Source organism: Rhea pennata, chromosome 3, assembly GCF_028389875.1.
Source record: "Rhea pennata isolate bPtePen1 chromosome 3, bPtePen1.pri, whole genome shotgun sequence".
Classification (NCBI taxonomy): Eukaryota; Metazoa; Chordata; class Aves; order Rheiformes; family Rheidae; genus Rhea; species Rhea pennata.
In genome coordinates, this window is record NC_084665.1 from 18,813,155 (window position 1) to 18,836,324 (window position 23,170).

The window sequence follows — 23,170 nt, forward strand, 5'->3', positions numbered from 1 at the left end:
TGCTAATTAAATCACCAAAAACTGCTTAAAATAACTGGTCTTTTTTTTTTAACCCCTTCACACCTTCAGCAGAACTATAACTGAATTTCTGTAATTGTACTTTTAAAAGAATGTCTGTGTTTAAAAGGTCTGACTGGCTGTGTTTTTCCCCTGTCATTTTAATTGCCTGTTTGTTGTTTGACTTTTGAAATTCAATAAAAATAATTTAAGGGAGGTGAAAGGGGAACACATTGATGAATCTCTAAAAGAAAGACAAAGCTTTGCATTCAGCTGAGGATTTATCAGCCAAGTTCAGTACTGAATACAAGCACACAGCCTGTGGAGGGAGAGTCTGTGGGTGAAAAAAAAGCTAATGAAAGATGCTAGCTCAGCGACCCAGCAGCATGCAATCCTCCTTTCCTGGAAAAGAAAGTACATACCTTCCCAGCCACTGTCTTGACAGCATGCCCTCCTTCTGGATTCCCAGGAGTTTAGTACCATTTAGTGGATGCTGCCATTAATTCCTTGGCTGAACTGATGCGACTACTGAGAAAGGGGAGGGACTGTGATGGACACTTCTCCACAAGAAACCAGTCGCCAAGATTTCCAGCTGCCTAACACAGCCAGAGCCCATCCCCTCTCTAGTTTCTATGCATGTTTTGTTGCAATGTATGATCTGAAGTCATGGCTTGTTTTGTCTCTGCCTTCCAGGATCCTACTCGAGTGGTCAGTCCTGTTATTGACATCATCAACTTGGACACTTTTGCCTACGTGGCAGCTTCCTCAGATCTCAGAGGAGGTGAGTCTGAGCAGCACTCGTGCCCTCCTGGGCACCTGTCCCACAGCATACAATATGCAGCAGCCCTCAGCCAGAGGAGACCACGGTTGCTGAACAGGATCTCACTGTTCCCTAGGCTGCACCATTGCCTCTGCAGTGCATTAGCCCTATTCAGTGCTCCCCGCTGACAGTTTTCATGCTAGTTTGGGGATAGATGAGCATGACATGAGGAATGGTGTTGGCTCCAGTAGATAAAGCAGTCAAGCAGGTTTGTCATGTCAAAGCTACCCTTTACAGCACTGAAAGCAGGTTGCTGAAGAGAAGAGACAGATGATTTTTAGGCAACAAATGGAGGACACAACTGTAGCACTTAGTAGTATGCCTGTGCTATTTGTAGCATGCAATATCCATCAGAGCGTGTATCTATATGCACAAGGGGACAAAGCAAGGTTTCATCAACAACTTTAATTCTGACTTTTCCAGTTTTTAGAGTGCTTGACTTCACAATTGTAATGCAAGATATTGTTTTTCTTTCATATGCACTAGTAAGATATGTTAGTCACTGGACTCATCTCCCAAGACCTGCACCTCCATGGCTTGAGTCATTTAAAAGTGGAGAAAATAACTTAGTGAGACACATCTTCTGCAGCTGGAGAAATGGAATTGCTTCCTAATCCATACCCATTTTAATTTACTCATGGTTCTTCTCTGCTTTGTTTTCAGGTTTTGACTGGAGTCTACATTTCAGATGGGAGCAGCTTTCCCCAGAGCAAAAAGCCAAACGACTTGATCCCACTGAACCCATTAAGTAAGTTGACGGCGAGAGAGGGAACTGTGGGACGTATGGCAGGACGAGTGTTTTGTTTGACTTTATGTGTGTCACCTTGTAGCATAAGACTGACATTCCTTCCAGGACAGCTCTGAACTTTCTATGTGTATTGCGAGCTCCCAAGCAGCTTGGATTTTGCAGTACAGCTTCACCTCCTGACAGTGAAGCCTGAGGGTGTTGTAGTATTGTGATGCAAAGATAGGGTATATTTTTGGTTACTTGTGTTTTGGTAGCACTAAGGGGGCTGAATCTGATCAGGGGAAAAGCCCAATGATCTTTACTCCTACTTCTTGCAATTTAGCTAGCACTTAAAAACAAGGCAGTGATCCTGGTCAGCTTGATTAAAAACTTGGGTCTAGTTCTGCCTTTCCAGGTGAATACTACTCTTCAGGACCAAGCTTAAGGCTGTTCAGAAAGCCAGGATGTAGGAGGGATAGCAAAACTGAAAAGGAAAGATAACATCTGTCTTCATCCCTTGGTGTGGAGGGAGTCTCTCGTCCTGCTGAAAATCTCTCTGTGTAGTGAGCTGAGTGCTGGTGACTGGCATTCAGTGAGCCTTCTGACCAGCTATGAAGCTACTAGGGTGTACAGCAAAGAAGAGATGAGGTGTTACAGGGAGCTAAGAGTGCCAGAAAGCTTGCAGGAGGTCCTCATGGCAAAAGAACAAAGCACTTTTTCTCTTATGAGGCTGTTGTTAACAAGAGCTCTCACTCACTTCCAAAGGCTCATCTCACATTGCTGATCATCTCCCATGTAGAGCACTGTGGAGACTCATCAGGGTGCAGAGAGTCCATGCCAGCTCCTCCTGAGACTATGCTAAGGCATTCTCATTATTTGCAATTGCAATCCATGAGACGGGCTCATGGAAGCGGGATTTGTCCAAGCAAATGATGAGTCTCCTAAAACTATTTTCTGGGTCTGCCCTCCCCATCTCCATATACCTTCTCTATGCTGCTTTTCTCAGCTAAATCTAAAGAATGAAAAATAACTCTGTTTTGAAATAAAGATCAAACAGCTAGTGCTGGCTTTTAAAAAGCCCTTCTAAATTGGCTCTACCTTCTCCCTCCCCAGTGGAATGGTGCTCTTAACAGCCTAGCTCCAGGCAAAAAGCCCATCTGAGTAACATCATGTGAAACACCCCCCAAGCTCTAAGTGCATTTCTGATGCTCAAGCCTACAATCAGGGCTGTGAACTTCGGGCTTGTAGGAGTTGTGCTGATGGATGTATTAGGCAGTTGTTAAATGCCAGACAATTTATGATTGACAGTAAAATACCAAGGCAGCTGAAAGAAAGGCACTGATGCTTTTTTGAGGTGTGTTTGGTGAGAGGCAGATACATGGGTAATATTCTGAGGGTGGAAGGGCTTCTGTGCATGTAGATGGTGCTACAGTGTTTGAGTGTGCCCTCTTTTCTTCCCAATTCTACAGGACTCCCATCATTGCTGGGGGGCTGTTTGTGATTGACAAAGCCTGGTTCAATCACCTGGGAAAATATGACAGCGCCATGGACATCTGGGGTGGGGAGAACTTCGGTGAGTTACTCTTTTTCCTTGTACGCACTTGTGATGTTGATTCTTCTTCTTGAGTCATGTGAGATGGATACAAGGTCAGTCTCTTTTAATGCTCCATTTGGCTTCCCTCACTTACATTTATAGGTTATAGTCTCAGGTCAGTAAGGGATCCAGGACCTTGAGTGATAGGAAATGAGCAATTACTAGTTCTTAGTATTTCTTGCCTTCCACACTGTTTGGATTTGCTGTAGGGAAATACTACAGAATTTTCAGCTTTAGTGTTATTAACATATTAGAAGGCACCACACATACCCTCCCTTTTCTTCCTGATTTTATTTTCTCATTAATAAAGCAAAGATATTCTGATGTTCATTCATTTCAAAACTATGAATGACAGTATGAGTGCCTCCCTGAATTACAGAGTGCCTGAAACAGTGGCTCCATTGGCAAGTTGCAAACTGGTGGCAAGGTATCATGGCTGCCTATCCATTCTTATATTGCTAGATGGGTGAGGGCTGCCAGATTCTTCGTGACAAAATGATTTTCCCTGGAGGAAAAAGGTTAAGAACCTACCTAAATTAAGTCATCTAAATCCACCTCTGCCCATTATCATGGGGGCAGGTGGGCATTAAGAAATCTCCTGTGTGCAAACTTGACAAGACTGATCAAATTGGTAACAGCTTGTCCCTATTCCCCAATGTCAAACAGAGCTAGATCAGGCTAGGCTGCTCTCTCTTTGAAGCTGTAATGATGCTGCGGATCAGAGCAATAGACTGTATCTACGAAGGAAGAAGGAGGCACCTGGTGTCAAGGAGACAGATTGGAATCTGGCTTTAATAGCTAGCACCTCTGGGGAGTGTGGCTAGCAAGGAAGAAAAAATCTTGTGTCTTAACACATATAGCAATACTGTCAGTCATCCAAAGGAACAGATGCTGCTGCCTTGCAGTAACCCATCTACTGCCTGGCACTGTTGTTTGCTTCACATGCCTTTTTCCTCTAACATATTTTATTTATTTATATCTTGTTGCACAGTAGGATCTCTCTCCCTCCTGCTTTCTCTCTGTGGGTGGGTGTCTTGCCACTGGTTTAACCCGAAGCATCTGTGCTTCTGAAAAGCGTGGATCTAAGGAAATCTATGAGAGAAAAGCAGCCCTCCCACCTCCCTTGGTGGATTAATGGCCCAAACAATGCATTCAGAAAGGGAATTAGACAGAAAGACTGGTCCTGCCACACTGGATCTGACCCACTGTCCCTCTCTCCTCATTACTTGTCTCTGACAGCAACCAACATGAGCTGCTTCCAGGAAGGGACCTGAAATGAACAATTACAGAACATCCTGCTGTCCAGGGAAGTTTGTTCCCAGCATCTATCAGGGGTTGTCTGATGCCCTGCACTGGGAGGCATTGCACTCCTCATGTGGTTATTGCCCATCTTACATAGCACATTTCATTACTATTGGCACTATTCCCCTGGAGATTGGACCTGACCAAACAGTTGCTGTCTGTGCTGCACAGCATTACACGGCCTTTGAGCTCTGACCGACTCGCAAACTGACCTCAGATCCCATGTGAAAAAAAAGGAAAAGACAAGGCAGGTTAAGGTTAATTCTGGAACAAAAAAGTCTTAGCCTGCATGGCAGCACATCCTTGACATCAGATCCTGTCCTCAGCTCCCTCTTCACCATCTGTCTGACAGCAGAAGCATGTCTGGCTCAAAGCTGCATGTCTTGCAGTGTAACAGTCCACTACACCGCTGCCACCGTGTCCCACTCTCCTCCATGAATGAGCAAGGTCCTGCCTGACCCTCCTGTCCCCTGTCAATTCTGGGCAGGTGACAAGGCAGGAGCTGACTGAACTGCTTCTCATTTTGGGTACTTGCAGTAAAACGTGCGTTTTCCTGTAGGTTAGTCCTTCTGAGTGGATGCAGGACTCCAGCCCATAGGAGAGCATCACTTCTCCCTTTAATGTCGTTAACTTGACAGCAAGAGAGGGCTGGAGACTTTAGGCAAAACTAAACCAAATGTGTTTGGAAATAGAGGAAGGACATTTTAGGTGCTTTACTTCTCAAAATTATTTAATCCTCTTTAGGGGAATTGGTTACTGCTGGTAGAAGGACTTGCAGGTCAGCCAGAGGCATGGAAGTTATTTTGCCAATCTAAGGCCAAGTCTACCATACTCCACTGTGTCCAGACAAAGGCATGGGTTTGGTCTTTTGGCCCATCTTCCTTGCTGTGGATGCCAGCTGTGCCATATGTAGATCCTCATGAGAGAAAGAATCACCAGATTGCCCCTTGTCAGCCAATGAGCAATCTTTTTATAACAGCAATGTCAGAAGAGCTGATGGGGGAAGTCTCTTGGATTTACTACAGTTGCTTCCAGGCAGCCATTGCCATCAGACATCTCCATTTGTCTGCCCTTCTTCTCCTACCTTGTGCATTATGCAGCTTGGTGTCCTGTGAGATGCAGTTACTGATACTTGCAGCTGCATGACATTGGGATCAACAGAGGTGACTCCTCACCCAGGACTACTCTGTCATGGCAAGAGACCTTGCTTGGCCAAGTTACCACAGAGAGATGCTGCAGAGCTCCTTGCTTTGTAGCAGCTCTCTGAAAGGCCTTTGACAGAACATGGGTGAGTCTCACAGTGGCAACAGCAAAACTCAAATTTCAAGAACTCGCCACGTTCTGGAAGAGTCATCTCAAAGAGGCCAGGCAAGCTGCATGCTCTCACTATCTCCCCTTGAAGTACAAAGGGGACTAGCTCGGAGGGACTGCCTACACTGGAGACATACCTGCCTGATCAGATGAAGCACGTTCCTGGTCTCCTGACTTATATGAATTGGCCCCTTGCCATAACTTTGCTGTGCTTTAGTTTTTACCTCCTCCCAAGGCATTTAGCTCTTGACTGCGAACCTTGTTAGTTGCCAGGGATGGGGCTGTGGGTCATTTCTACTAACAGAAAACTCTGCTTTAATTGCCTCTGCTGGGATTAGAGCAAGGTCTGCAGAGTACAAACTTTCCGAAGCAGAGAGCTTTGACTCCTCACCATCTCCAATCTCTCAAGCACTGTGTTTTCATTCCAAGCCAGAGTGCACAGAAATCACTTCAGCCTGCCTCTTTATTATGCCTTAAATTATGAGCAGGCAAGGACTGAACTGTGCAAGCGTTTTTGTTGTAGTGTTTTTAGAGCACCATAGGTTGAACAGAAGGATGAGAAGAAGGGAAGGCATAATGCAGTATCCGCACAGCGGTTCACAGCTGCTCACCTAATTGTACTCTTTTATCAGTGCACTCTTCTAATTTGCTTAGCAATACTCATGGTGTGGACAGCACTGTGACATGCAAATAAGGAGCAACAGCCACATGTGAGGAGAACTGAGTTCAACAGCTTAGAGTGTCTGAATCCTGCTGTAATCTCATTTCCCTGCAGCTGTGATTAAGGTTGCTCCCAACATAGCACTAGGACATGACACAAGGGCATGTTTTATTGGCCTATTAATACCTAGTGCTTGGGAAAGTTGTGAGGCTGCAGCTGCTGTTGGCAGCTCTTGACTGTAAACACAGCAGTGAAGGAAAGAAGAAGGGATTTCTATAACAAAGTACTCTTCCCTTCTCCTCCCTGCTATGCTTTCCCACCCCAGCCTTTGCTGGCATCTTTTGCTAGTGCTGGCTATTAACAATGGTCTCAAGCTTTGAATTTTGGCCCCAAGAATTAGGGTGAGAAGGCTTTGTGGCCGTGTTGGCCTCCAGTTTCCATTGCCTCAGGAGCAGCAGGGTGTGCTCGGAGCAAAAGGCCTGTAAGAGTTGGATGCCTTTGCCCGGCACTTGCTGGCATTATCTCCCCTCTATGCGCTTCTGCGGCTCCTGGAAGAGAGTGCTGCAGAGTGCTGCAAAACCTGTGTATGACCCAAGACTCATTTATGAGGGAGATAGTGACAAGCTGAAGACTGAGCAGGCAGAGGAGCTGGAGATGTGACACTTCATAAACACACAGCATGCTAAGCAATGATCAGTAGTTACACGAGTGCTGCGCTGTGAGCTTAAGACTAATGGAGGGAGTTAAAAACACCAAGTTCCAGGCCAAACACCTCAAGTGAGATGGTGGAAGCTGTGAATCACTTTTCTGAGGAGTGGCAGCTTTGTGCCAGGGTGGTTGGCAGGTAGACACTACCAGCCCTCAGAGGACTAGGAGTTAGCCTGCCTGCCAGCAATGTCTGAAAAGCCTTCCCCATGGCTGGGGCTTGTCTTGCCATTGCATCCACCCTGGGAAGAGTCACTGTAGTGCTAGCATATGTAAGGGAACTGCAGGGAGCATGAGCTGGCAAAGCTGATGGGTATCCTCTTGTCTGACTTCTGTAATTAAATATCGGGGGAGGGGGGAGAGTGAAAAATAATTTTTGGTTTTGGAGTAGATATATGCTAAATATAGGTCCATACTGTCAGCAGATCATAAAACAGGATGCAAAGACCTGCAAAAGTATTTTCTTTTTATTTCATTTCTTTACCATGCTGGTCCTATCTAAGGGTGACTGTCTGGCAATATAGCTGCAGATTCATAGTTTTGTAGACATTAAGACCAGATGGACACATTAGATCAGCCATTCTGCTTACCCGTATTACCTTCACAGTTACCTACCAGGAGCCCAATAACTCATGATGTCAGTTGTGCCATAGACTTTTTCCTCCAAATGTGCCCAGCAGAACAGTCAGAAAATGGTTTGGGACAACTAGGAGATATGTCCTGTAATGACAAATTATTCAGATTTTTGGAATAGTCCCACCCAGCACTGACATTTGCTTGTGCAAATGTATGTGCTTTGTTGGTGTGCAGTGCTGGCACTCAGGGCCCAGGCTGAGCTCACCTGAATACATGCTGGCCAGGGTAAGGTCTTCTCTGTTTTGGGACAGGTCATGGATGTACAGCTCTTTTCACTTTGTAGAATCAGGTCTGGATTCATAAAGATAATGATCATTTTAGTCTTTAATGAACAGAATTCATGATCTATGCTGGTGGACTTGACAGCCCCTCAGAGGAAAGTGCTTCTGGAATATGCAGTGCAGAAGTAATTACAGTAGCACAAAATAACAAGATGATTTGGAGATGTAAGCTGTGCTGCATATAAAGGGACATACTTACCATCGAGTTCTCCCCATTGTGATAGCACCTGCTGTGCGATAGGCAGATTCAAGTCCACTAACTTCAAACAAATTGTAAGAAGCTTTGAAATGCACTTTTAAGAGAGTTGCACTTTGGAAAGTCCCTCTGGTAATTGGTTTACCCCAGTTTAATGTGACAGAGGAAGAAATGAGAGAGAACACCAGGATCCACCCTGCTTTAGGATAGAAAGATAAAATGCTGAAGCTGCTTTTCTTGTAGAAATCTCTTTCCGTGTGTGGATGTGTGGAGGGAGCCTTGAAATTATCCCCTGCAGTCGTGTTGGACATGTCTTCCGGAAGAAACATCCGTATGTCTTTCCAGAGGGAAATGCCAACACATACATTAAGTAGGTATTTTGCACTTGCCTTGCTTTTGTGAAGTGGAATAAAGTGCTAGCCTGTGAGAAGGGGTTGTGTGTTAGAAGGTGGGCAGAGAAGATAGGGAAAAAGTTTGGCTGAAACATCTGGAAATATCCATGAGCAGGACTCTCCCGGGCCAAAGAAAATTAAAGCCATTATGACTGTCTCCCTTAGGATTTTCACAGAGTCGAGAGCATGACAGAAATAGGTCTCTCTGATGTTACGTTTCACGACCACTGAAATGGAGGGGAAGCCCTAGCCAGCTCCATGAGCCCCGGCTATCATAACAGCAAATGGCTTAGAGTTCTAAGGTCATTAAAAGTCACCTATTAATGACTTGAAATCAGACTATCAGCAATGTTTGCAAGTCTCTGGAGACAGATGGCCAAAGAAGGAGGCAGTCTGGAAGTAGAAAGCAGTCAGGAAGAGATGATGGGAACAGCTAGTGAAGTCAGGAAGGGATTTCCTCCTCTTTTCAGAGCTCTGGGCTGAAGGTTGCCTGTTAAGTAAATAACAAATACTGGCCACACTTATGCTTAATACAGGATTGTTTCTCAGATAGACCTCGCTTCTATGTGTTTACACACCAGGGGTTCCTTTTTATGTGGGTTTCCTAGTATTATAAAAAGAGTTGACAACATTTGTGAACACCCAGCTGCCTGCAGCAGGTTACCACTAACCTATTCTCTGTAAACCTTCTCCAGGTTTTGCATGTGATCACTGAGATGTGTAATTTGCATTCATTATATCTAATACATTATTTCCAGCCTCACAGCATGTTGGACAAGAAAGGCACTTTTCAATTGGGTAACCAGAGGTGGCACTGTATCACCTTACTTCAAAAAGCTGGCAGTGAGGAGAGAAGGCTGTTGCTGACATGAAGGGGGAGGGCAAAAATTTGAGAACAACGTGGGGGCTCTTGCTTTCAGTAGGGAAATAATACCCCTACATTAAAGGCTGGGATGGGACCAAAATTCCACCGTTCAAGTCAGTGAAAACCAATCTAACATTATACCACCTGCAGGAGTAGCAGGGAGAACTTAAATGGGCTGACTTTTTTTGGCTGATACCCCAGATACTCCTGGACTTTGGGGAAATTTGAAACAACACCTAGGTATAAGCCTTGGCATTTGTTCCCACATTTCCTATAAACCAAAATGAGATCAGGAAGCCAGACAAAAATACCCTGAAATTTGAGGAAGGTTAGATTCACGTGTACATGTTGTAATTTAGATAATTCTTAAACAAGAGCATTTAGACTAATGTAGTGCCATTAGAGAGAGAATAAAAAGCACCATGAATCAGCAAGGGATTGGGAAGTAGACTGGAGATACATGTCTGTAGGCATTAGAAGTTGGATTTTGATTCATCTTATGGTATCTATCTGCCTTAACATAGTAGTATATAGACTGAGAGGAGAAGCAGATTCTGGCAACCTGATGGTATGTGTACCTTGAAGTACCTCTGTTTAAACAGAAATGTTAACAAAAAAATATCTCTGTGTTTCTGTCAGATATTGATTTTTTTTTCCCACAGCCTCTTCTTGCACTGCTGTGCGAGAAGCAGCTCAGGCTTCAGCATCATGCTGGGTTCACAAGAGGATTATCACTTACTCTGTGCCATGCAGGACTCTCAGAGCCTGCGCTGTGGTGGCCACAGCCTGGTGGCATGATAGTGACAGCTTGGAAGCGCTGACTGGAAGAGGATTCTTCTGGCCTCAGAGAGATGAGAGAATAGATGTAGAGTAACAAAGCCATTTGCAAGGAGACTTGAAACCATCTCAAGCCACTAGAAGGTTTCCTGAGGTTCACAAACCTCCTACAGGCACCTGTCTGACATGGAAAAATGATGTTTTTGCTATAGTACGGTGGCTGGGGTGGTTTCTCTTGAGTTTTGAGTGCTGAAATTAGCCCCAGTGAGATCCAGGGGTACAAACAGCAAGACACAAGATTAGCATAAAGAAAATATTTGGCTTCAATGTTTGGCAAACTTTGCACCACTTTTCAGAGCTCCATCCAAGCTGCTAAATAAAAGCCAAAGTATGCCTGCTTGAGAGATAACACTTAAGGAAGAGAAGCCACGCTTGTGAGTCTAATGGACATAAAGCATCCTGTGAAGCCTGAGATGGTGAATTCCTTGCCTGAGCTACGGCCTGTTTTGTTGGTGGTGTCTGGAGTGAGAAGGAGGAGGAGTATCTTCTCTGATAGTGAGGAGTGAGTTGGCTCAAAAACAGTTTGGTCCAAGCCAAAGATGGGAGCAGAGCAGACTGGAATAGTCAATGTATCAGGGCCTCCCTTTAGAGTGTGGATCTCACTTCAGAAGCTTCCTTGGTTTAACCTGTCTTTCATCGCCTCCCTTAGAAACACCAAGCGCACAGCGGAGGTTTGGATGGATGAATTCAAACAATACTACTATGCAGCTCGTCCTGCAGCGCAAGGAAGGCCTTATGGAAAGTAAGTGTCTTTTTCTGGTGGCAAGCAGGCGCCCAGCTGCCTGCTGCAGTGGGCGTTCACCGTGACGTCACCTTGCTGCGGAAACCTGTCTGCGTTGTTTCTGTAGTAACGCTCAGTTAAATGCTAATAGTAGGCAGATGCTACAAGCACAGCAATAGAACATATAAACCACCAGTTTGTATGCTATACTAGTTCATTTCAGTGAGTGAAACTAATCATGGTGAGGGAAGACCCCCCCCTCAGCCCATGTCCTGTTCTTGACATTATGTTCAGGTGGTTCTAGGCCTACAGTAGAGTTTGGGGTGAGAGTTTAGAGGTCTCACTGGCAGCTGAGGGGCAGGAAAATTGGCGTATTTTGGGTGCAGAAAGGCTTTATTGGAAAGGAGCAAATGTTTTATATTCAGAATATTTGCCACTCTTTCTTTGGATAGTCAGACACCTTTCCTTTTCAGGAGGAGTGTACATATTTGTATTAATTTCTCATTTTCACATGTTCTTTATTTCCTTAGAATGCTTCCAAATCCAGAAACAAATTCCTTCTGGCTACTTTTCAGTTTCCAGGGAAAACACATAAAAATCCTATAGGCCAACTTATTTTGCCTGAATTCACATCCTCTTCCCATCTGTTAGCATAGGATGAAGTAGTAGTTCTGTCCGTCTAAGTGAACGAGCATGTGGGGAAGACAGACTATTGAAAGGGAAGGTACTGTAGATTTCCTACTGCTGCATAAGTCCCAGCCTACAACAGCTCCATGGGTAGAAGCTGACCCAAAGAAGAATGGGAGCCTGGAAAGCGTCACTGTATATAACATGATCCCTCAGCAGAAATTTGGTCCTAGTTAATGAAAGAAGGAAGGATTTCACCATGTGATTAAGTTCTGCTGAGTTCAATAGAACTTAAACATGTGTTTCAGTGCCCTTGTGAATCAAGGCTTCTGTAGTCCTATAAACTAATAGCAACTTGTAATAGCATATATTCATTTTGTAGTACATTACTATATTCAATTTGTGCTTATTGTATATAATAGAATACATTTGTTACTAATCATTTTTAAATGACTGTACTTTTCTTTGTGCCTTTTCATCCATCACACTCCAAGCTCCTTGTTAAAGTGGCAATGTTATCACCCCATTTTACCAAGTGAGACCCCTGAAGAGACAGAGATTAAAATGACAGACCAAGATCATGCAGCAGGTGGCAGGAAACAGAGCCCCTGATGCTCAGGTGTTTGCTGTCTGTACATTTGTTTGGTTTCTCTCATCCTCCCTTTTGGTGACTAAGTCTAGCCCTCATGATTTCCATTCCATCTCCACAATATTTTCTCCCCACAGTGTCCAGAGCAGAGTGGAGCTGCGGAAGAGGCTGAAGTGCCACAGCTTCAAGTGGTACCTGGAAAATGTTTATCCTGAGCTTAGGTATGGATCAATGATGTCAGTCTGGTTTCTATCACTGTAGTGGGACTAGACTAGACTGGACTCCCAGTCCCTCCTGCGTCTGATGGTCTTTCTGCTGCCCCTTCAGCCACCCACACCTCTCCCTGACAGTCATTCCGGGTCCCCTCAGCATCTCAGCCCCATCACCCCAGCACCACCCAGTCTGGCCATCCAGAAATTACTCAGTGCCTGATGGCATGCACCAGTGGGTCCTCTTCTCCTCCTTGTATCCTTATTTCACCACCTAGAAGCAGTCTGTATGATCCCCTCATTCTTCTGGTTCCCTCATTCAGACCCTCATTCCTCACTTCTTCCTAGCCCTGTGGTCCTTCCCTCCAGTTTTCTCCTGCCTTGGAGAGCTGAGAGAGAGGAACAGGCACAAAGACCCCCCTTGCCCAGGCCCCACAGAAAGGCAGAATGAATTTTTTACTGTTTTTAAACATAGTTCAGTCATAGTGTGACATAGTACATTTGTGATCCTGCTTTCAATAAGTAATAATAGCCAGGCTGCTCCATGGCTCTTTGCTGCAGGATTTCCAGTGCTGGTGAAGTACACAACGCTGGTTATTTTCTTTAGCAGAAACCATCTGGTCTAGTGGCCACAGGTCTCGTCTTATTTAGGAGTGGGTGGTCATGGCCCGGCACAGGCAGCAGAGCAGTGATAAGGACAGCTGAGTGCAGCTGGGGCTGCCTGCAGTGCCCAGGGGCATGTACTGCTCGGGGTTTAGGTAAGACGGTCCTTAGGGCTTCATCAGGCATCTCCCTGCCTGTGTGATATGATAGATGTTATAGGGAAGTATTGCAGGGTGGAAAATCCACTATAGCCTCTAGTGAGTTGTTTGGGTACTTAGTGACTCTTGTTTACAAAAAAGAACCTTATTTCCAGTCCTCACACACTCCAGCCCTTTAAATTTGTAGTGCTTTTCTATGATGCTGAAGTCTTCTCTGTTATTAAACTCCACTGTAAGAGTTTATAATGTTTATTTAGGAGACTTGGTCTTACTCCTAGCCTAATGCTTTGATTAACATGGACTTTCTCAGCTGCTTTTGTGAAGATCCCTTTCTGGCACCAAAAATACTTCAGAATCCGTTGCATCTATTCCCTCAGTCACTACTGGAGCTATCCTCAGAAATGGCGCGAATGTTTTGGAGATACCTCCAGGGACCTTCTGGTGCATTCACTGAGTGCAGAATCACAGTGTGAAAATTTATAGCTGTTTTCTTGATTTTTCACCACAGCAGCATTTGCCGAGAATGACAGAGCTATGTGGCAGTTTCTTATAAATTTTCCCCACCTTTGCAAGTTGAAGACTGACCTTCCACCTGCTCACAGTGTGTTTCTTGCTGTTTGCCTTTGTGGTGGTGTTTATTTTTCTCTCTTGTAAAAGCCATCCATCCATCTCTGAATGCTGCTACTGCAGTATCTGTGTCCCTGTACTGCTCACAGTGGTTCAGTACTGAGACAGATTTTGTCACTCATTTTCTGAAGGTAAACTCTGAGGTGCAGATAGCACCCACCTAACCCCCACAGAGCCTCCCTTTGAATATCCAGTGTGTCTAGGGGAGAGGAGATATTATTTTCTGCTGTTCCCACAGGATTCCTGAGGAATCGCTCTACCAGACTGGGATGATCAGGCAAAGGCAGAGCTGTCTGGAATCACACAAGTCTGAAGGCCAAGAGTTCCCAGCCTTGAGCTTAAATCCTTGCACCAGCAGCAAAGGCACAGCAGCAACAGCACAGGTAGGTATAGTGCCTATTCCCGTAGTGCAAGCTGAAGAAAAGGCTCTGATGCAGGTGCAAGGTGGTTTTCTAAGTTTGCTAAAGCTCTGCTGGGACACTGAGATGTAGTTAAAGCCTAGCAAGTCCTACTTGCCTCGGCAGGTGCCCTGGGCAGCAGCAGGAATTGGCGCAGTGGCTAGGCAGCTCCAGAACGGTGTTAGCATGCGCTGAGCACTCCCTGCTGCTGGCCAGGAATGCCATGCATCATTCATATGCAGAGAGCAGAGGAAGACAAAGAGAACTATAATTTCCCCTCATTTTTCAGCCTTACTTCTTTCAAAATGCACTGAATCGTGCTGGTATTTATAACTTCATAGTCTGCATTCTTTCGATATTAAACTGCCCATTACACTAGTGAGAATTTAATGAGGATGAACTCAATTTTTTTAATCTCACAGAGATGAAAAAAAAAGATATCTACGAGTGTGTGTTCTCTGAAGCACAGTCTAGGAAACATTAGAGCAAGGAGCAGCCACATGCACCTTGCAGCGGAGTCACAGGAGCAGGACTCTGAAGATGTGGGTTCAATACTTGCCTTGGCTTCAGGCTCCCTTTGTGATTTTGGGCATGTTTATAAGTTCTCTCAGTGTTCCCATCTATAAAATAGGGAGGGTAACAGTCACTTGTTTCTTTGGGGATGCCGTGAAATAAATTAATAGGCAGTGGTGTACTTGCTTCCACTTGACTTTGGAAGCTTAAATCCTCATGGTTACACATTCAAAACAGGTAGCTGTGCATATAGAAGGCCCAGCATGGGGATGCTGCTGAAAAATTCCCTAATTTGTTTGTGCAAATATATCATTATGTGCATCTCTTATGCATGTGATTTCATGCCTGCATTTAGTCAGTAAAATATCTGCTTCACAGTCTGGTAAAATTAACAATAATTACTTGAATTTTAGACGGTTCAGAGAATACAGTGAGTGTAACTGCAAATACTGCATGGTTACAATTTTTAAAGTTTAACTAGTTTCCAGTTTTTTAAATTTTTTCTTTCTCTTCTACTGTTTTATTGACTTTTTACATAAACAATATGAGAATTGAGCTAATGAGAGCAGGTCGTCATGTTTTGTGGGAACAACTTTTCCAAAGAAAAAAAAGAAACTTAGTGAAAATTGCAACTTTCATTGAGTTGGATGTTTTAAAAAAAATCTACTTGTGAAAAATCAAAGGGGAAACTGTTGCCAGCATTTCAAAATGAAATGGCATTGGTCTTTCTGAAATACCAATTTGATGTGATATTTTAAAATGAGAAATGTCATGTCAGCAAGTTGGATTGTTTCATTCCTGTCAAACACATTTTGTTTTGGTGTTTCTGAGGAGAAAAAAATCAGAATTTTTCATGCCATAAACTTCATCTTCCTATTCTGATTCTGCAGCTGTTTGCAGTAAGTTACCTGTTTCCCACTGGATGGTAACTCGATTTCTTGTGCCTGTCCAGGACTAACTCTGCAGGGGAACAGTCGAATGTGCTACAAAGAAATCAGTAAATGGTGACACTCAATAAACAGAGAGGAAGAGAGAAAAATCTTTTCCCTTTTATCCTTCTTTTCCCTTTTATCTTCCCTTTCCTCTCTAGAGTAGTAATCTGTTACTTGTAACCCACAGAGAACATTTCAGATAAAAGTAGAATTTTAAAATTGTCAATGTGGATGGAAGTGTATATTTTAATCACTCCATTGTTATAAGACCACCTGAACTTAACTATGAGGTGGAGGTTTTAGTCACTAGACTGTAGTATAAATAACGCAGCAGTTCCAAATGCTCCTTAATTATATACACAGATGTAACAAAATTGAACAGTAATCTTCACTTAAAAAAAAATGGAAGTTACATCTTGTTTGCCCTAAGCTTGATTATTTCAAAAATATATTTAGCTAAAACAAAGCTGTGCTTTCCTGACATTCAACAAGTACAATGGAAAAATCCTGGCTGTCCAGGACCTTTATTTTCAAGGCTAGTAGCATGAATTTGATTGTTTGATTCTCCTTCTGTAGCTCTTTCCCTGCTGGGTTCCCTAAGTTCTTTAGCAGCATTAAATACATGAAGTCCTAGGTCAGTGTGTGAAGAGACCTAAGCTGCCATTCCTCACTGTGGTGTGAGGGACAAGAGCAAGCAGATAGCAATCAATTCTTTATTATTTTAGCTTTTTCTGTCTTTAGTACATGTGTTTTGGGACAACACACGGGAAGGATATTGTGAGCCTTCTGGCCAGATCTATAGTTTGGGGAAATTAAAAATAATACTGTGACTGCAATGAAACCTGAGCAGATGTTTGGCCCCAGCAGGCTGTTTGTTGCAGAGGGAGCAGAGAGCAGGCTGTCCGTCGCGTCAGCTCTGCACCTGGCATGGGCACGGGCACCCTTTGCACTTTGCCTTCCCCTTCCGGAGTAGTACATAAGCACCACTTGCATCACGGGGCTTTGCATAAGTGAAGCATTTTGTTATCCTTAGATGACAAATGCAGTTGAGTACCAACAGTCTTGGGAAGTTCCTCCTTATGATAGTAAAAAGATAATAAATGAGGGCTGAGGTTAGCCTAGGCTTTGTCGTAAACATTTTTCTCTGGCTGCTGCTCCAGCTTTGAGGTGCTGCTGACCTCTCTGAGCTCGGCAGCAGAGTTTGTACAACTCTGCTGTGTAACACCGGGCTCCTGGCGGGCTGCTGTGTGACATGCTGAGGGGCTCCTTTTTCCCCCTGCCAGCCAAACTATGCCAAGCCGAAGGTCACGTTTTAAAATAATTTCTTCAATTCAGAACAACACTGAGTAGCAGTGACAGGTGCCTCTGCGAATGATGCTAAAGCCTTGAAAAATGGTCGCAGGCCTCCGATCTGGTGAGCGTTGTCCAGGGCTTCAGAGGAGAGCAGCTAGTGCATGAGGGATTGACAGTTGCTGTGCATGGCTTGTCCCTCTGTACTCCCAGTCTGCCCCTTGCTGTCCATAGCACCTCGAGCACTTAATGAGGAGCTGCCTTTTCTTTGAAAAGCCAGGAAACCTTGGTTTGAGTTTTGTCTTTTGTGTCTGTTTTTACTTCATGCCAGGAGCCGGCCCAGTTGGCATCTCTTCTGGCCAACCTGCAGCCCTTGAGTTGTGTTAGCTCTTTGAAGGTCTCTCTGTGTAGGTGCACCCTGAGCTGCCCTTTTGGCTGCAATGTGTGTGGCGCAAACTCTGCTGTTGTTAGTGCTGTGCTCGTCACACGAGTGTTGAGTGTGCCAGGGTTTAGAGGAAGATATAACAGTTTCTCATGGGAAAGAGGCAGGAATTTTCATGGACTGATACAAATGGCAGAAGATATGGGGTAAATTTAAAAATTCATGTGGCCCTTTGCCTGCATATTAACTCAAAGCTTTTCATGGATTCAGTGGTGATCAAGTGACTTTATTTTCTCAGTCTTCATTTTCTGCATCATTTTTTCTGGGTTTCATCTAGGGCAGAAAAGGGAAGAGACGTGATTAGAACTGCACAAAACATTTTCAACAGGACTGGCTTCTACAAAAAGTCATTCTGTCAAAATAGAAGAGCCCTGTGAAAATTTGTCAGTTCAGATAAAAACTGTGGCAGGACAGCCTGGGGGCCAGAGAGGGAAGATCCGATGTCAGTTATCCAACTGACTCATATATCTGAGCCATTCAGGCCTCACTTCTTATGATGAGTAGCAGCTTAGGAGACATGGTCACCATAACCCTTCTGTCTCATAGTGCTTTGCTGAATGAGAGGATGGTCCTGCCTTGAGAGGATGTGAGTGTCAGGAGGTCTGAACAGAGCCTGGCCTGGAAGAAAAATACAGAGAACCTCTGGGAGGAGCAGTACTCCATGAAGTGCCTCAGCTAAGCAAGGAACTTATATAGGTCAAGAAGTCCCTCTCTGACTTAGCTGGAGGATCTAACATGTACATGAGCTGCAGAGTTAACTTCTTGTTGTTTAGGAGCCTTGTAGCCATGGATGTAGCGCAAGCTCTATATGGAGTTAAAATGAAGAAGAATTGGTTAAAAATGTAAAACAGGTTTTCCAAGCAGCTTGTAGGCGGTGCGAGCTCTAAGAACAGGTGTTGGAGCTTGCCCCTTAGGGTTTGATTCTTCACAGATGCAGGACTAATTTGGCACATGATTTCCCAGGCTGGTAGTTTACACAGCAGCTGACAGCATGCATGGTTGGGATGCCTGGAACGCATTCCCTGTAGGATCAGGTGAACTCTGCACCCTCTGATAAAGAAGAAAGAGTTGCCAGATGGCCGTTTGGGCCATTACAGCTCTCACTGAGAAGCCTGTAAGCGGGCTGTTCAAATAGCCAGCTTTGATTTCTATTAGATGATGAGAAGTACAGGGCTAAGAATCAGGGGTTGAGAGAGGCAGTGTGAAGTCCTTGTGGGTTTGGTCTGCCATACAAAAGTGTGTTTTCCTTTCCAGGTGGCTAAGAACTTGAATGAAGCAGAATTTGTGTTCCAGGGACTAAATGCCTGTAGCTGTCTGTTTTAAAGTTTGAGAGAGGAGTTAGAACTGCTGACTGTGACAAATAGCAAAGGGGTGGAAGTGTTTCCCTGCTTTAATAAATCTTAGTAATGTAATCCAAAACCCCACAATTCAAAGCTGGTGGGAGTTGCAGGTGCCCCAGATCTCTGAAATCAGGCCATTCATTCTTTGTATCTCCTTCTGGCACTACAAAAGTGGTGCAGTCTCCCAGAAGCATTTTCTTCTCTTTGGTTTTCCAGACCCAGCCTAAAAGCCTATATGCTGAGCACTGCCTTCCCCTCCCTTGCAAACAGCCTTGCTCCCTTCACTCCCACTGGAGTCATTCCACAGCTCTGGCTCCTTCGTATCTGAGCTTATGGTTGTTTCGCTTTTCCCCTGCACCTTTGCTCCCAGTAGCTCTCCCACTTCTCACAGCCTGTACCCTGACACCTGCCTGGGCAACTGTGGCCCACTGCCGTGACCCTCTCCCTCCCTGGCTCTCCAGCCTGCTCTTGCTAGCCTGGTTATTTCAGCCACTGCTGGTGAGGTCAGCCTGCTGTTCAGCCTCTAGTCCCACTCAGCCATCCCTGCCATGGCTTGGCAAGCTGCTTTCCAGTTGTTCCTACTGCTGCTTGTCCTACTTCCATCTCAGAGTGGTTTATACAGCAGGAGTTGTTCCTGCTTTGCACCCAGGCTAGAGGGCCTTGGAAACCCCTCGTCCTTCTGATTTTAAGTTAGTGCCTGCACAAAGTTATAAGCAAAAAACAAAACAAAATCAAAAAAAAGTTCAAGAAGTTATTCTCCAGGTTTACGTAACAGTATGATTTGCAGTTTCTCTTAAGCCAAAGGAACTCTTTTCTACATAGATATACACCAAAAATAGCACTGAGACATCCCAGCCTGGAGAATCTGAGATCCCAGGAGGTGCTCTTGGGTACTGTGTACACAGATAAATGATGGACAATGTTCAACTGAAATAAACATTGGAAGAAACCTCTCTGATATATTGCAGGGCCAAGTGGTGTATCTGTACAAACATGATCCTTTATCCACATTTGAAAATCTTGGTCAAATTGTCAGATATTCCTCTTTTTCTCCCAAGGAAAACATTCCTGGGAGAAAAAAAAAAGGATAATCTCAGAGAGACCGTAATATATGGTAAGCTTTACAGAGACTAAGAGGGTCTGTGCTGCTCCAAAGATTTCTTGGTGTAAGATGATGAAGAGCAAGTGAACAAAAAAAAGCAGCCTGAGAAAACTCCAAGACAACACAGGTGCAAAGGAAGTGGTCCTACAAATCCAGTACAGTGTGCATTTGGAGCTTGGTCCTGCTCCTTTAATGTTAAGGGATGCCTTAGCCTTGAATTTTGTGAAAGTGGGACAGAATTCCAGGGAACTGCAGATACTTGGTACATATCATCTCCTCTCTCCTGCTGCAAGCCACAAAGCATTTCTGCTGCTCTTCCTCAGAAAGAGAGGTTGGTATATTATGTGATTAGTATTTTATTATATTAGTTTTTTTTTTTTTTTTTTTTTTTTTTTTTTTTTTTGCTGTCTTTCCACACCTCTACTGTTTCCCAACCCCAGTCCATTTTTGGCCATTAAATCATTTCCTTGTAAACCATTTTGTTCTAGCAGGTTTTTCTGACATTTTCCTGTGGTTCATGCAGTCCTCCAGTGACAGCTGCAGATTTGGGCAGGTTTTGAAACATCTTAGTGACTTGTCCTTGTGTCTCTTGATGTCAGTGAAGTTTGTGTTGGTTTCAGTGGGGGCAGGAGCTAAGCCAAAATGTTTGCTTTCCAGGTAGAGGAATGCCAAGAATCAACCCTGATTTCTAACTCCTTTCTTTCTTTCTTTTCTGCCTCTTGGCAGGAATGGACATACACATACAACCATCAAGTCCGCCAACAGCAGCTATGCTTGTCTGTGTACACCCTCTTCCCAGGTTCCCAGGTGCTGCTGTCGCCTTGCAAAGAAGGTGACAACAAGCAGGTGAGCCTTTTTATTGATCTCCCATTTTCCTTGGATCAATTTTTAAGTTCCCTTTCTTTCCAGCAAGAGCAATGAGATACTATTGAACATCAAATCACCAGTGTATTTGAACTTCATCTGGAAAGCACAGTCTGTCTGAGAGTACAGACTCTGGTCTGTTCAGCCCTTTGCCTCTCAAATAAGTGTGTTGCTAAGGATGTCTATTAGTGCGGGTGGTGATCTGGATGCTTAGTAAAGAAATCGAACTGAAGCTGGCAATTCAGTTCAAACAGGCTGCCAGTCAGCCAGCAGATGCTAGCATTTCTCAGAAGTTAATCATCTAGCTGGCATTTGAACCAGTGACCTGGGGAAAAGTCATTAGTGATATATTATCAATCTGAAGGCTACAGGATGGGCAGAGGCAGAGTTCTAATGAGTCTTGTGCAGGTCTGACAGGAGAAACACTCAGCATGCACCCTGCTCATCATGGGCTGGGGGTGCTCTGTAACTGCCAGAATCAAGCCAGGAAGACTTAGTGATAAGTCTTCTTTTTGACTCAAAACCAGTATCTTCTTTTTGATACTAGTATTAAAAGCCTGATGAGGAGAAGGCTTGTTTACCCATGTTTCTTATGCCATCTGTATCTCTCCACAGCGATGGGGTAAAGTTGGGTCGCACATTGAGCACATAGCTTCACGCTTCTGTTTGGACGCTGAGACGATTGGGGACACGAACGAGAGTACCAAAGAGCTTGTCATCAACCCTTGCGAAAGCACAGCCATGAGTCAGCGCTGGGACATGGTGATGTCTTGACCTGCTTGAGGACTTACCTAGCTGGGGCAGGCATCAAGTCTTTGCTACGTGCAACCAAGATACACTAAATGGAGCTCAAATGCAAAACCATTGAGGGTTCTTGTGTATTATGGGGCAGGAGAAGAATCATTCAAATAAAAATAAGGACATGGCACTCTAGGTTGAACAACAAATGTCGACTGCAGGACATGCAGCCATTATTGGCTTGTTCGTAGTCATACATTTAAAGAGAAGGGATAGTAAGAAACCAATCTTGAAATGGTCTTAAAGTGACACTTAGGCTCCTGGGATGTGCCCTATGGAAGTTCAGTGTGTATAGTATTTATTAATCTCACTGGAAACACAGTTTGAAGAGCCATGGAGATCAAGAGGAGCCTTGGACTCAGCAAAACAAGCATTTCTGTAACTTTGTAAGGGGTGAGGCAGATGCACAAGGAGAGGACTTGCCAAGGGATGCTAAGAAACATAACCTGGGGTCAGGTGAAAAACACTGAATAATCTTTGCACTTTTTATTGTGGTGGTGGAGTTTGTCTTCTGAAGACAGGGTGGGCGGAACTATGGTGCACATTTTAGTTTGTGTGTGATCCATGTACATGTTGCGTGTACAGAAAGGCTGTGCTGTGATTTAGGAGTGCAGCCAGGATCAAACCAGCAGGTAATGGAAAAGTCCTGCTCTGTGCAAACTGCCCATGAGTGTTGCTGAATCTCCAAAGTCCAAGCAAAGAGAGGATTCATTGTGTGAGATTAAAGGATACAAACTGCTGTGACACTGGAAGGAGAAAAAGTAACATGATTATTTCACCTCTCTGAAGGCCATGGGTGAGCCTCAACTGTTAAAAATTCCCTTATAATCTCAATACATGTCTCTCATTACTTCAAATCTGGAATAAGTCATTTTTTCACTCTATTCCATAAAATTAATATTTTTGATAATTGAAGGTAATTGTGTCATATTTGTGTTTCCCAATTTCCTGACTGCAAAAGGAACAAAGGAGGTAATAAAAACTAGAGACTGTAGGAAAGGAAAAGGATAGGTAAAGGAATTATCTGGTTTTACTTCCCAAGTATCTTGTAGCCAAGATGTGAAGTGATGAAGAAATGGTTTGGGATTCCCTTAGCTTTGCCTCTGAACCCTGTGCCACGAAAATACCTCTTTCTTGACATCTTTTAGTGTAGGCAGATTTCCTCAGATTTTGGAGATACGGCATTAACCAGAGGCCATGTCAAGGTGCTAAAGCTATGTAGGTGTTATACTTCTGCTGCTGAAAGAGAAAAGGATAGAAGACCTCAGAAGAGGAAGCTACAGAGAAAAATGAAGGGTCCTTTCCAACTTACCCTTCAGAGCAGATCCCACTGTGGCAACAGATAACAGGCAGTGAATCACCGAGCGCTGCATATACAGCTCTTATGTAGTAATAACTCTTGAGGAGAGTTTTCATAAGACTCTAAATGTGACTTGAAAGCAAATACAGTTTGTGCCTCTAAAAGCACTAGGCTCTAATGTAAATCCCATCCTTTTGTACCTGTGCTGCAAACTACAGCTAGAATACCATAAGCTTTGAGCCTTCAAGCTCTCTCAGCATCCCTTCTTGAATGATGTGCTAGCTTTCAGGATTTTACTGCCTCAGTTTCTCCTCTCTCAGTGCTATGAGAAAG

General features: G+C 44.2%; 1 protein-coding gene across 1 annotated transcript in view; it reads left to right on the forward strand.

Moving 5' to 3' along the window:
• Window positions 1-22,447, forward strand: part of GALNT14 (polypeptide N-acetylgalactosaminyltransferase 14) — a 136,062-nt gene extending 113,615 nt beyond the window's left edge. The window contains exons 7-15 of the mRNA XM_062571295.1: window positions 691-778; window positions 1,481-1,565; window positions 3,014-3,117; window positions 8,474-8,600; window positions 10,974-11,066; window positions 12,399-12,482; window positions 14,097-14,241; window positions 20,602-20,721; window positions 21,355-22,447. Of these exons, the coding sequence (XP_062427279.1) occupies window positions 691-778; window positions 1,481-1,565; window positions 3,014-3,117; window positions 8,474-8,600; window positions 10,974-11,066; window positions 12,399-12,482; window positions 14,097-14,241; window positions 20,602-20,721; window positions 21,355-21,513 (1,005 nt within the window). The 3' untranslated portion in view covers window positions 21,514-22,447. The remainder of the gene's footprint in view (window positions 1-690; window positions 779-1,480; window positions 1,566-3,013; window positions 3,118-8,473; window positions 8,601-10,973; window positions 11,067-12,398; window positions 12,483-14,096; window positions 14,242-20,601; window positions 20,722-21,354) is intronic.
• Window positions 22,448-23,170: the final 723 nt, after the last annotated feature.